We start from the raw sequence: 14,182 nt of genomic DNA on the forward strand, positions 1-14,182 counted from the left end.
TGGCCGTCATTCCCGCGTCAAAACTTTACGTTGTTTGCGTAAGTCGTCCGTGAATGGGGCTGGACGTAATTTACTTTCACGTCTAAACCAATACGTCCTTGCGGCGTACTTTGCCGCAATGCACACTGGAATATGTACACGGACGGCGCATGCGCCGTTCGTAAAAAACGTCAATCACGTCGGGTCACCATTCATTTAACTAAAACACGCCCCCCTCTTCCTCATTTGAATTACGCGCGCTTACGCCAGCCCCATTTTCGCTACGCCGCCGTAACTTAGGAGGTAAGTGCTTTGAGAATACAGCACTTGCCTCTCTGACTTAAGGCGGCGTAGCGTAAATAGGATACGCTACGCCGCCTCAAAGATGCGGCGACCTACGTGAATCTGGCCCGTAATCTGTAAAGGCATTTAAAGCGTCACCTATGGAGATTTTTATGTACCGTAGTTTGTTGCCAATTCCACAAGCGTGTTCAATTATAAAGCATGACATGTTAGGTATCTATTTACTCAGTGTATTATTATCTTTCACATTATAAAAAAAATAGGGGTAAATATGTTTTTTCTTTTATTCATTAAAGTGTATTTTATTCCAAAAAATTGCTTTTGCAAAACCGCTACGCAAATACCATGTGACATAAAAAATTGGAAAGATCACCATTTTATTCCGTAGGGTCTCTGCTAAAAAATATATATATATAATGTTTGGGGGCTATAAGTCATTTTCTAGCAAAAACTACTGGCAGAAAAAGCCTGGTCGGCAAGTCAATATAGACAGATGCATCTGTCACACTAACCCCAATGCTCTTTGTAGTTGTATACGCTCTTCGAATCTTTGAAACCATTGTACACATATGCACATAATAGTGATTGCAATGTCAAAACTGAAGCTTACACAAATCTGTTAATTACCCCACTAACATTCAAAAGAAAATGACTGCACATAGCAATAAGGTAGTCAGAAATGACCACCAGTTGTCGGTGCTTAGCGGTGGGGTATAATTATCTTAAGCCTTTACTACCAAACCCCCTCTAACCTAAGGAGTGTGTATAACAGAAAGAGGGGCATAAAAGCCATAACATCTAATTAGCCCAGGGGGCATAATCACTGTTGGTCCAGAGGTTGAACCACACCCAACTCCTAGTCTTGATGAGACTGAAATTGGAAAAAAGCTATTTGGGGGCAAATATCCTTAAATAGTACCCTAGGCAAAGGAAGAACATGCCCATAAGCTTTTATAGAACTGTGGAGTTATGCAAAGTAATGACATTCTTGTCCCACACCCATGATAACATCAACATTTCTTGAGAAAGGACAATGGGAAGACCTTGGGGGATTGGTTGTAGAAGGTAGGTTAGCAATCAGCATCTATTTATAGTAATAAACCAGCTGGTCACTTACCTTTTTTGTTTTCTTAAAAATCCTGTTAAGAACAACAGAAGATAAAATGTATATAAACTGTGACAACATTTTATTTTTAGTGTAAAATTTAACAAGTAGTAATCATATCTACAAGTGGCAGATATATATATATATATATAAAAAAAGTTGTACCTTAATAATAAAAAATGTACCTTAAACGGGGATTGCATATAGAGCTTAAAAAAAAAAAAAAAAAAAAACTTGACTTGAACCCGGCATTTACACATATCTCATTTGTGTTTATAAATCAGGATATCCTAAAATGTCTTCATGCAGTAAAACATGCCGTACGAAATACAAAAATAGAAATTTATTTATTCTTAAATTACACATAAATATAAGATACAAATGTATTTTTAAAATACAGATAGCAATAGTCACACTTGTTTTGTGTACATATGAAAATACAGCATTTGAATATTTAACATACACCAACACATTTTTTAGAAATGCAACTGTCAATAAGTTTTTGTTGATTGTTCCAAAACTCCATTCTTATGGAAAAAAAAGGTAAAAATGGCAAGTCTCTTAATTTTGCCTCACGTCTTGAAGCAATTTGTTAATTTCTGCCACAAGTTCACTAGCATCCATAAGTTCGTGTTTACCATCATTGAGATGGTTGAGGACATTGTCAAAGTCATCTTCCTCGTAGTTCTCTGGTATTTCCTCCATAGCTGGCAACCACTTAGAGGACGGCTGGGCACTGGAATGATTTCCTAAAGAAGGTCCACTAACATTGTTGGGATTTTGGAAATGTGTGTTAGCTGCCCATGCAGCAACCCCTTGGGGGTAACTTAAAGTCTTAGTAGGCACTTGCCCTTTCCTTCGCTCTAAAGAGTTTGAACGGTCAACGTCACTACATTCAGTGTAGTTGTCTAAAGATGGAGGTAACAAGCGTTGGAAAACACTGCTCATTTCAGTGAGGAGGGAAGAAGTGCAAGCTTCAGCTGACTCCTCATCCTGGACCTCTTTACCAAATGTGGAAAAACTCTTCTTCTTCTCATTCTGATCTATTGGAAGCACTTCCTCTTCAAGTACAGGGGTCTGCTGCTGGGTTTGTTGTTGGGGATTTGGCTGGGGCTGCTGAAGGGACTGGACTTCTTCTCCAGGGATGAACATGTTGTTTCTGTAATCTGCTGATGGGGAAGGAAGAGGTGGCATCCAGCATTGATCAGAGTGTCCTAGAACACGGCATTCGTCTGTACAGAATCTCATAACTAAAAAAGAAAGAAAGAAATGTTAAGACTTAGCATACAACTAAAATGTACAGTGTACTATCACAACACTAACTTTATTTAAATGTACAATGAGAACAACTGTATATTTTATACTAGCTTTGGCAAAGAGACTTCTGCCAATAGCTCAAAGTAACCGTTCAGAAATTGCCCTGTTCATTTATTACAGGTACTTATAGAGCCTCATCAATTTACACAGCACTTTACATATATATTGTACATTTACATCAGTCACTGCCCTCAAGGAGCTTACAATCTAAGGTCCCTAGCTCCCATTCATACATACACATACTAGGGCTATACTAGATAGGCATCAATTAACCTATCAGTAAATCTTTGGAGTGTGGGAGGGAACTGGAGTAACTGGAGGAAATCCATGCAGGCCCAGGGAAAACATGAAAACTCAGTGCAAGTAGGGATTTTAACCACTTCCATACCATGCACTTACACACCTTCCCGCCCAAGCCAATTTTCAGCTTTCAGCACTGTCGCAATTTGAATGACAATTGCGCGGTCATGCTACACTGTACCCAAATGAAATTTTTGTTCCCAAAAATAGAGCTTTCTTTTGGTGGTATTTGATCACCTCTGCGATTTTTATTTTTTGCGCAACAACTAAAAAAAGACCGACATTTTAGAAAAAAAATAAGTTTTTATTATTTTTTCTCTTAATTTTTTTGTAAATAAGTAAGTTTTCTTCTTCAATTATGGGCATTGATATGGTGGCACTGGTGGGCACTGATGAGGTGGCACTGGTGGGCACAGATGAGGTGGCACTGATAGGCACCGATGAGGCGGCACTGGTGGGCACCGATAGGCTGCACTGATGGGCACTGATAGGTGGTGCTGGTATGCTGCACTGATGGGCACTCATAGGCGGCACTTATGGGCACTCATAGGCGGCACTGATGGGAACTCATAGGCGGCACTGATGGGCACTTATAGGCGCACTGGGCACTCTTTGGCGGCACTAATGGGCACTCATGGGCGGCACTGATGGGCACTTATAAGTGGCACAGATGGGCACTGATAGGTGGCAGTGATGGACACTGGGTGGCACTGATGGACACTGGGTGACACTGAGGGGTGGTACTGATGGCATTGCTGGGCAATGTCAGTGCCCATGTTGCCAGTCAGTGCCCATTTGTGGGCACTGATTGGCATCGATGGGACACGGCTGATCACGTGGTAAATAGCCTCCGCCAGAGGCTCTTTACCGAGATCGGAGATGCAGGGTGTCAGATTGACACCCCGCATCACCGATCGCAGCGCTGCGTGCCCCCACGGGCGCGCGCCGACATGAAATCCTGCAGGACGTCAATAGACCTCCAGTCAGGATTTCACAACCACTTCCCGGACGTCAATCTCCTATTGACTGGGCGGGAGATGGTTAACCAATGACCATCGTGCTCCTAGGTGGAAGTGTGTGTATGTGTATACTTAGCAACACATACGGGTTGATTTGCTAAAACTGGAACACTCAGAATCTGGTGCAGCTGTGCATGGTAGCCAATCAGCTTCTTCTTTTTTTTTTGGCCAATCAGCTTCTGACTTCAGCTTGTTCAGTTAAGCTTTGACAAAAAAAAATGGAAACTTATTGGTTTCTATGCAGAGCTGCATCAGATTTTGCACACTCCAGTTTTAGTAAATAACCCCCATATGTGTTGGCCTTACTTAATAAAGTAGTGCAGAGCATTTATGTGGCTTCAAAGTGGTTCTTAAGCCTAAACATGTTTATCTTAATGCATTCCTTGCCATAAAAGAGAAGTATGTTTTTTTCAGATTTATACTTACTTAGGTGGATGTAGCATCGGTCCGATGCTGCATCTGTCCCCCGGTGCCTCTAACACTGAGAACCGAGCGATGGAACACTTCAGATTGCTTGGTTCTCATAGCTCCCTGAGCAGAGAGCTGGTGACTGTCAGTCACAGCTCTCTGTTCTGCCCCCTCCTCGCTCATTGGAGCACTGGGCGGTGGAGGGGGGTGGAAGCGGCAGGCTCAGGCTCTCAGTAGTTTGCTGGGAGGCTGAGCTGGGAGTCGGTCCAGGGATCTAGGCGGATCCCAACTTCATGGTCATGATGACGCTGAGCCTGGACCGTCTCTGTGACATCAGCAGAGAGCGCACTTCAGCCCGCTGTCTGCTGAAAACCAGTCACAGGAGTGCAAAACAAACTGCACTTCTGTGATCCATAGGAGAAGTACAGCCAAACGAGATTTGGCTGTACTTCTCCTTTAAGGTAAAAAAAAATTATGCATTAGCATCCCCCCTCACCACCTGAACCTGGTCTTCTGGGGTCCCTCTGCGGCTGTCTCGGCTCTCCCTTGCAAGAACTCATCACCTTCATGCGAACGAGCTCACATGGTGATGAGTTCTTGCGGGCACCCTCCTGTGATACAGCCGGTGATAGCCGCTCACTGTATCACTCGGCCACGCCCCCTCCGGCGCGTTGTGTCATTGAATGTGATTGACAGCAGCACAAGCTGCGCTGCTTTCAATTAACCAATGAATTAGCCAAAAAGCAAGCGCGGTCACGGCACAGGACTTTCGAGGGGTCATGTAAGTAAACGAGGGGGCTGGAGGGGCGCTAATCCGCAGATGTTTTTTCACCTTAATGCATAGAATGCATTAAGGTGAAAACACTTTTACCTTTACAATCCCCTTTAACTCTGGTCTACCTATACATGTTGTAAAAAAAAGGCTTCCTGAATGCATTTTTTTTTATAAGTAGCCATGTGACATGAAAGTCCTGGCCCACTGCCATCTTTCTTTGGGCTGGTGGGTGGGAACTGTTCTACCAGTTGAAAATGCTTAGGATGATGCCACAGCTCCCTGCAATTCAACACTCTTTTCAGAGCCTCCCATTGTACAGAGAAGCGCCAGAGTTTTGAGGTCACATGGCCATATAGAAAAAAACGTAAAAACTACAGGGGTTGATTTACTCAAACTGGAGAGTGCAAAATCTGGTTCAGCTCCGCACTGAAACCAATCGGCTTCCAGTTTGCTTTGTCAAAGCTTCATTGAACAAGCTGATTGGCCACCATGCACAGCTGCACCAGATGTTGCCCTCTCCAGATTTAGTAAAGCAACCCCACAGTGTTTATAGTGATTTATTAGAAAAGTTTTATAGGGCAGGTCAAAGCTAAGGGGAGCAATACTTAACTGCTGATCTATTGTGATGCCTTCCCTTCTACTTAAGATTTGTGTAAAAGGAGAAATGGCAATCACAAATCCACATAAATCAGTCAGCGCACAAGGTTGTTTTCTGAATGCCCCCCCGTGGGCATTGTGCACCACTTCTAATAACCAAGCTCACCTGCTAGAAAATGTAAAGCACACTTATTGCACAAGAAGCGAAATGAGTTTCCATATAACTCATTCACGTAGGATCTATGAATTTCTTTGATATCTGGAACTCTGTGCCACTCTGTTCCTAAACCATTTTCCATTCTGTGCCTTCTGTTCTCATACATTACTTTTCTGGACGCAGATTTAGCATAAGATATTCCAAGGATCACTTTTCATTTTCTAATATATGGCTATCATAAATTCATTTCCTTGCTGACAGCACCTGCTACAATACCACAGAACAAAATTACATTTTTTATTTTTTTTCCCTCTTCACTGGAGTCGCTTTTGAGACCAAATACCGTTATATTATTTCCTGCAAACTATAACACTTCTCGGCATTGCTACATTTTCTATAAGACATCTGCTCAGCAACGACATTGCATTACTAACGGTGTGCAGCCCGGGTTCAGCGCGGTGGTACAATCTGTCACTAAGGAGTTAATGCAAAGATCTGAGCAAGTGGCATTATTAAATAAGGATGAAAAATAGCCCAGGTGTAGTTGGGGCAAAAACTAACAGACACCCTGGTCAAATTACTGAAGCAGTGCATTGGATAGGATGAAAAGGCAGGAGAAAACAATACAAGGGGACAGATGGCCTGGCTGAAATACGACATACGACCACATTGAACATGGGTTCCATCTGCGGGACCCTTACAACTGAGGACAGCAGGAGCTGGGGGCTGTATGAAGGGAATGCTGTCACTATCTGTGGGGGAGGGCCCCCAATTCATTGTCCTCCAAAGAACCCTTTGCACTAGCTGACATTCTTAAATAGATTAGTAAACACCCCTCTATGATACTTAACTTATGTGGTGCCGTCCTAGCTGCTGTTAGCTTAATAAAAGAGCATTGTTTAGGACACAAAAAAAAAATAAAGGCAGTAAAATCAGAACGGTGCCTTTGCAGAGGGTGACCTTGGAAGGATAGTGTTCTCCTGCAATGCATTCAGCAGGATCATCTGTACCAGGTTTCACAAAAGACACGGTTTTTTTTTTTCGTAATCACTCGGCTATTGCGGGCAAGCCAGCCCCTTAATTCCTAGAATCGGGACATGTGGTAAATAAGTCTTACTCTTGCTGATTTGTGAACAAGTATTGATTGTTCACACACAGAGAAATACTGAATCCCTAACCAGTCACTGACGCATCATGTGATACTTTCACAATTTGATTGTGGTTATGTCAGAACAAGTAACGAGGCTGAACTTTATTAAACTAGGTATTACTGTATCACATGTTATGGCCAGATACTTTGACAACTGCTAATATAAAATGTCATTAGAGCACACACCAAACAGACACTCATAGAAGAACCACTGACATCCAATGGCTGGTCCATAGTTATCCAAATAAGACACTCATAGAGGAACCACTGGCATCCAATGGCCGGTCTATAGTTATACAAATCAGACACTCATAGAGGAACCACTGACATCCAATGGCCGGTCTATAGTTATCCAAATAAGACACTCATAGAGGAACCACTGACATCCAATGGCTGGTCCATAGTTATACAAATCAGACACTCATAGAGGAACCACTGACATCCAATGGCTGGTCCATAGTTATACAAATCAGACACTCATAGAGGAACCACTGACATCCAATGGCTGGTCCATAGTTATCCAAATCAGACACTCATAGAGGAACCACTGACATCCAATGGCTGGCCCATAGTTGTACAAATCAGACACTCATAGAGGAACCACTGACATCCAATGGCCGGTCTATAGTTATACAAATCAGACACTCATAGAGGAACCACTGACATCCAATGTCTGGTCTATAGTTATACAAATCAGACACTCATAGAGGAACCACTGACATCCAATGGCTGGTCTATAGTTATACAAATCAGACACTCATAGAGGAACCACTGACATCCAATGGCCGGTCTAAAGTTATACAAATCAGACACTCATAGAGGAACCACTGACATCCAATGGCCGGTCTAAAGTTATACAAATCAGACACTCATAGAGGAACCACTGACATCCAATGGCTGGTCCATAGTTATACAAATCAGACACTCATAGAGGAACCACTGACATCCAATGGCTGGTCCATAGTTATACAAATCAGACACTCATAGAGGAACCACTGACATCCAATGGCCGGTCCATAGTTGTACAAATCAGACACTCATAGAGGAACCACTGACATCCAATGGCTGGTCTATAGTTATACAAATCAGACACTCATAGAGGAACCACTGACATCCAATGGCTGGTCCATAGTTATACAAATCAGACACTCATAGAGGAACCACTGACATCCAATGGCTGGTCTATAGTTATACAAATCAGACACTCATAGAGGAACCACTGACATCCAATGGCTGGTCTAAAGTTATACAAATCAGACACTCATAGAGGAACCACTGACATCCAATGGCTGGTCTATAGTTATACAAATCAGACACTCATAGAAGAACCACTGACATCCAATGGCTGGTCTAAAGTTATACAAATCAGACACTCATAGAGGAACCACTGACATCCAATGGCTGGTCTATAGTTATACAAATCAGACACTCATAGAGGAACCACTGACACCCAATGGCTGGTCCATAGTTATCCAAATCAGACACTCATAGAGGAACCACTGACACCCAATGGCTGGTCCATAGTTATACAAATCAGACACTCATAGAGGAACCACTGACATCCAATGGCTGGTCCATAGTTATACAAATCAGACACTCATAGAGGAACCACTGACACCCAATGGCTGGTCCATAGTTATCCAAATCAGACACTCATAGAGGAACCACTGACATCCAATGGCTGGTCTATAGTTATACAAATCAGACACTCATAGAGGAACCACTGACATCCAATGGCCGGTCTATAGTTATACAAATCAGACACTCATAGAGGAACCACTGACACCCAATGGCTGGTCCATAGTTGTACAAATCAGACACTCATAGAGGAACCACTGACATCCAATGGCCGGTCTATAGTTATACAAATCAGACACTCATAGAGGAACCACTGACACCCAATGGCTGGTCCATAGTTGTACAAATCAGACACTCATAGAGGAACCACTGACATCCAATGGCCGGTCCATAGTTATACAAATCAGACACTCATAGAGGAACCACTGACACCCAATGGCTGGTCCATAGTTATCCAAATCAGACACTCATAGAGGAACCACTGACATCCAATGGCAGATCTATAGTTATAAAAATCAGACACTCATAAAGGAACCACTGACATCCAATGTCTGGTCTATAGTTATACAAATAGGCACAGTATCAGGAAATGCTTTGTGTAAGATCAAACCTTATACAAGGTATAGTCTGGACTAGGAAGCATTGTTTGTGACATGGCCCAAGGACATTGCCTTCTTTGTCCAGCCCTTTGATCTGTTCACGAGAAGGTTAAGAAATCAAGGCTCTTTGGGAAATTACTCAAAACAAGTTCTCTCCCCCCTGCTGACACTAAAGTAGCACCAACTTCCCTGACATATCCTTTAAGCATACATTCGCATGAGACTAAAACCTACTGCTTAGCTAAAACTGCTTTTGCTTTGGGCGAAATGCTCAATATTGTGGCTGTCTCCACTCCTCTATACCAGCTGTGCTCTGTTGCTGAGAGCAGGCAGCAGCAGGCATGGGAGAGAGCAGAGTTGAAAGGTTCTGTTGTGTTGTGCCTACGTATGTGTGCTTCTTTCTGCCCCCCCCTGGATCAGCCTGACAGCCAGGAAAAAGCAGTACATTAATTAGGTAGGAAATATCAGCAAGCTTACTTGGAGGAATTCTGTGGCCATCAGTCATCAGGAAAAGTTCTCCAAACCCTTCACCTAGAAGTCTGTCAATTGGAGAATCTCTGCCCAGATCGTAATCACTGTCTCCAGCTTCACTATCGCCACGTCCACTGTCTTTTAGGCTGAATTTATCCATGTCTTGGAGGGCATATCTGCAAAGCAGGAAGAGGGCACGTTGGTGATATCATAACAGAAGGAAACCCAGGTGAGGGTTCTTAAAAATAAAATTACGTTATAACTCACCTGTAGCTCCTTGAATATTTGTTTCCACGAAAGCTTGGTCTTGGCTGATACTGGCCCTGGTGAAGCATGGAGAGCAATTGGGATACCTGCCAATGAAAATAATGGAAAATACATTTATAAGGTCTAACGGGATAAAACAATAGGCACAACCTAAGTTTGCTACTATATGACTATAAACACAGTCAAGCTTAGGGCAGTATACTGAATTCAGGCTAAAAGAACAAATGTTGGCATAATAACCTCCTAAAATGCTTAAAGTGGAGGTTCACCCGGAAATGTAAATTTTTAACATTAGATTCATGCTCATTTTGTCAAGGGGAATCGGGTAGTTTTTTTAAAATCGAAGCAGTACTTACCGTTTTAGAGAGCGATCTTCTCCGCCGCTTCCGGGTATGGGCTGCGGGACTGGGCGTTCCTATTTGATTGACAGTCTTCCGACGGTCGCATCTAACGCGTCACGAGTTTCCAAAAGTAGCCGAACGTCGGTGCGTAGTCCCGTATATAGCTGCACCGACGTTCGGCTTCTTTCGGCTACTCGTGACGCGATGTATGCGACCGTCGGAAGCCTGTCAATCAAATAGGAACGCCCAGTCCTAAAGACCATACCCGGAAGCGGCGGAGAAGATCGTTCTCTAAAACGGTAAGTACTGCTTCGTTTTTAAAATAACTACCCGATTCCCCTTGACAAAATGAGCATGAATCTAATGTTAAAAAAAAAAAATTGGGGTGAACTCCCGCTTTAAAGACGTTATAAACTGCTTTGATGGAAATTCAAATTTACATGAATTTCTTCAAGTGAACAAATGTATAAATATATAATAAAACAGTATAAAAATAAAATAAAAAATACTGTGGTTTAAGAGGGAGATTTACTAAAACTGGAACACTCAGAATCTGGTGCAGCTATGCATGGTAGCCAATCAGCTTGTAACTTCAGCTTCTTCAATTAAGTTTTGACAATAAAACCTGGAAGCTGATTGGTTTCTATGCAGAGCTGCACCAGATTTTGCACACTCTAGTTTTAGTAAATGAACCCCTACATGTACTAGGCTCAGACAAAGCCTAACCCTCTTTGTCCATAAGTTATTATACCTAAAGAATAAAAGGCCTTATTTACCTCCACGGCAGGCGTAGCATGAGTCAGTTCCAGTGCAAATGTATCCGGTACATGATTAGATGATATTGTCATCAGGCTGTTGAGTGATTGGCGGCTGTGATTACTTTGCCTGCTGCTCATCTGGCCACGTTCCAAAGTAGGGGATGGGGAAGGAGACGACCTATGATGGGATCTAATTGGCAGTGTACCATTCATGGTAGGCACTAAAGTAATGTCCCCTTTGTGGATTTGCCTGGAAGGCCTCTTTGGATGATTTTGGTACGTAGATTCTGCCACTCTGCAGTTGTAAGATCGATTGTCCTTTTTTTCTCTGTTGCACCTCGTTGCAAAAATGACCATGATGACTAAAAGAACTGCACAGATAGCCCCCAAGGAAATGATAATGATCATTGAGACATCCATTGAGGCCTGGTTCACAGAACTAGCCTCGGTACTGCCAGCAGCATCCGGACTTTCAATAATGTGGCATTTAAGAAGTGCTTTAGTGGTACGTTGAGGTGTCCCTTTGTCTTGAACTGACACTTGAAGCTCCCAGTCGTGGAAATGGAAACTCTCCATACTCATATTAGTGTAGATTTCACAAGATCTGGGATCCATAATGAAAATGTCATATTCATTCCCTGATGTTATGGCACAACTAAGTTCAGAGTTCATGCCAGAGTCTCTGTCCGTGGCCCTAATTTTAGTAATCAAATATCCACTTTCAGCATCCCTTGGCACTGCAATCTTGGCTGTGCTATTGTGCAGAGTAGGACTCACAATCACTGGGGCATTGTCATTTTCATCGACAACAGTAAGTACCACTGTAGCATTAGCCATAAGCTGGGGAACTCCACTATCCCTTGCCTGGACGGTGAAGATAACCTGATTTACTTCTTCGTGGTCAAAGGCCCTGAGAGCATAGATTGCACCATTTGAAGGGTCAATAGTCACATAAGTGGTTATGGAACTACCTTGAATGAAGCTTTCTGGAATGACATATGTCACCTGGCCATTTTCAGCTTGATCTGGATCTGTAGCCCTTACAGATGTGATGTGGGCTCCAGGCGAATTGTTCTCCACGATGACGATCTCATATCGGTTTGTCTGGAATTGTGGTGGGTTATCATTTTCATCGCTTACTTGTACTGCAAAATGCTTGACTGTGGACAGACTCGGCAGCCCCCTGTCCTCGGCTATTACAGTCAGGCTGTACTCTGACCTTTTTTCTCTATCCAGCGAGGAATTGGTTAATATCAAATAGTTGTTTTCATAAGTCTTCTGTAGCTTAAAGTGCCCGTGGCCGTGTAGTTTGCATAAAATTTCCCCATTGAGTCCAGAATCTTTATCATTCACCCTTACCAAGGCCACAAAGGTATCCAGAGGTGCACTCTCGGAAATGTAAGCAATTTCTTTGCCAGTAGACATCAGATTGATATTGATTTCGGGTTTGTTATCGTTTATATCCACAACATTGATAATGATCTTACAGTGGCCAGGGATGGAGTTCGGACCCATGTCCTGGGCCTGGACATCGATCTCGTACGATTTTGTTGTCTCATAGTCCACTTGCCTTAATAAAGTCAGTTGACCTTTCTCTGGATCCATCCTAAAGGTGTCAGTGATTTTGGGGGACACGTTGTTGTTGAATAAGTAAACCACTTTGCCATTGGCGCCCTCGTCTGGGTCCGTAGCATTGAGGTCGATGAGTAGGGTCCCAACGGGGGAGTTCTCGGGTAACTGGATCACATAAGACTTTTGTTCAAAAGCTGGGCTGTTGTCGTTGGAATCGGAAATGCTTATTTTAAGGATGGCCGAGCCGAACCTTTGGGGCACCCCCATATCCGAAGCGGTCAACTGGAGCTCAAAGCCGGATTGAAGCTCCCTGTCCAGCTCCCTGACCACGATAAGTTCGGCGTATTTGGCGCCGTCGGTCCTGGTCTTCACCTCGATTTTAAAATACTCATTTTCAGAAAGAGAATAGGTGTGGAGGGAATTCTCGCCCACATCGGGGTCAAAGGCGCTGTCTAGGGGGATCCTGGTGCCCACAGCTGCGCTCTCAGATATTTCAATGGGGATTAGAGACCTGGAAAAGTGGGGTGCATTGTCATTGATATCCAACACCTCCACTTCTACATGGAAGAGCTGCAGATGATGGGTGGGAAGGGTGATGACATCGAACTCTATGGAGCAGTTTAGGTTCTTCTGGCACAGCTGCTCCCTGTCGATCTTGTGGCCGATGGTGATCTCCCCGTTGTCCTCCTGGACCAGGAGCAGAGGTGGGTTCCCCGGCTGCATGGCTTTAAATCGGATGGCAGAGGGGTTGGGTAACTTGGACAACACATCAGCCACATCCTCGGCTAGCCTTGCCACCACGGAGCCCACCAGCTGCTCCTCGTAGATGCTGTACTTCAGGTTCTTACTGTGCCCACCTCGGATGGTGAAGAGAAAAGAGATCAACAAGAAGAGCGACTTCATTTTCCTAGCGATCCCCCCAGAGCGATCCATCCAAGGAAGAGATCCTGGATCCAGGTGACAGGACGGCATTGACATGACCGGGGGGACAAAGTTTAGGGGGGCTCACGATCTACCAAGCGGCGGTAATCCCATAGCAGCTGGAGGATGAATTGTGCGATCTCCCCCTCTCTTCTCCTTTCCTTCTCTCCGCTCCGCTGCAGACTGACACCCCCCACACTAAAAATCCGGACAACTTCACTCCAACTCAGACAAAGCTTCTGCTCTGCATGCGTTCCATCGCTCCCAGCCAATCAGCGCCCTCCCAAATCAAAGGACAGTCACATTAGGAGCGAGCGGGGGAATGTGCTGCTGCGGGGGGGGGCGGGGGGAGGAGAACAGGACGCGGCTGGCTCCGCCCACTGTCTTCACTTTTCACAGGATTCCAAAATATATAAACTTAAAGGCTTTGTCCGTTCACCGATCATCGTTCTGTCCGGACGGAGGAGATCGTCCTTGCTGCACCGATCAGGATTCTGCAGTGCGGAGCTCCTACCTACCTGTGTCCCGATCTGTCACCTTCTCATTCACATAGTCCAAAACTCTC

General features: G+C 44.0%; 1 protein-coding gene across 1 annotated transcript; it reads right to left on the reverse strand.

Moving 5' to 3' along the window:
* Nucleotides 1-1,712: 1,712 nt before the first annotated feature.
* On the reverse strand, nucleotides 1,713-13,901 carry PCDH18 (protocadherin 18). The gene is made up of 4 exons (XM_040330980.1): nucleotides 11,143-13,901; nucleotides 10,026-10,111; nucleotides 9,765-9,934; nucleotides 1,713-2,637 (listed from the first exon to the last, which is right to left on the reverse strand). The coding sequence occupies exons 1-4, from the start codon at nucleotides 13,672-13,674 to the stop codon at nucleotides 1,949-1,951; spliced, it is 3,477 nt and encodes a 1,158-aa protein (XP_040186914.1). The 5' UTR covers nucleotides 13,675-13,901; the 3' UTR covers nucleotides 1,713-1,948.
* Nucleotides 13,902-14,182: the final 281 nt, after the last annotated feature.

Source organism: Rana temporaria, chromosome 1 (genome assembly GCF_905171775.1).
Source record: "Rana temporaria chromosome 1, aRanTem1.1, whole genome shotgun sequence".
NCBI classification, from domain to species: Eukaryota; Metazoa; Chordata; class Amphibia; order Anura; family Ranidae; genus Rana; species Rana temporaria.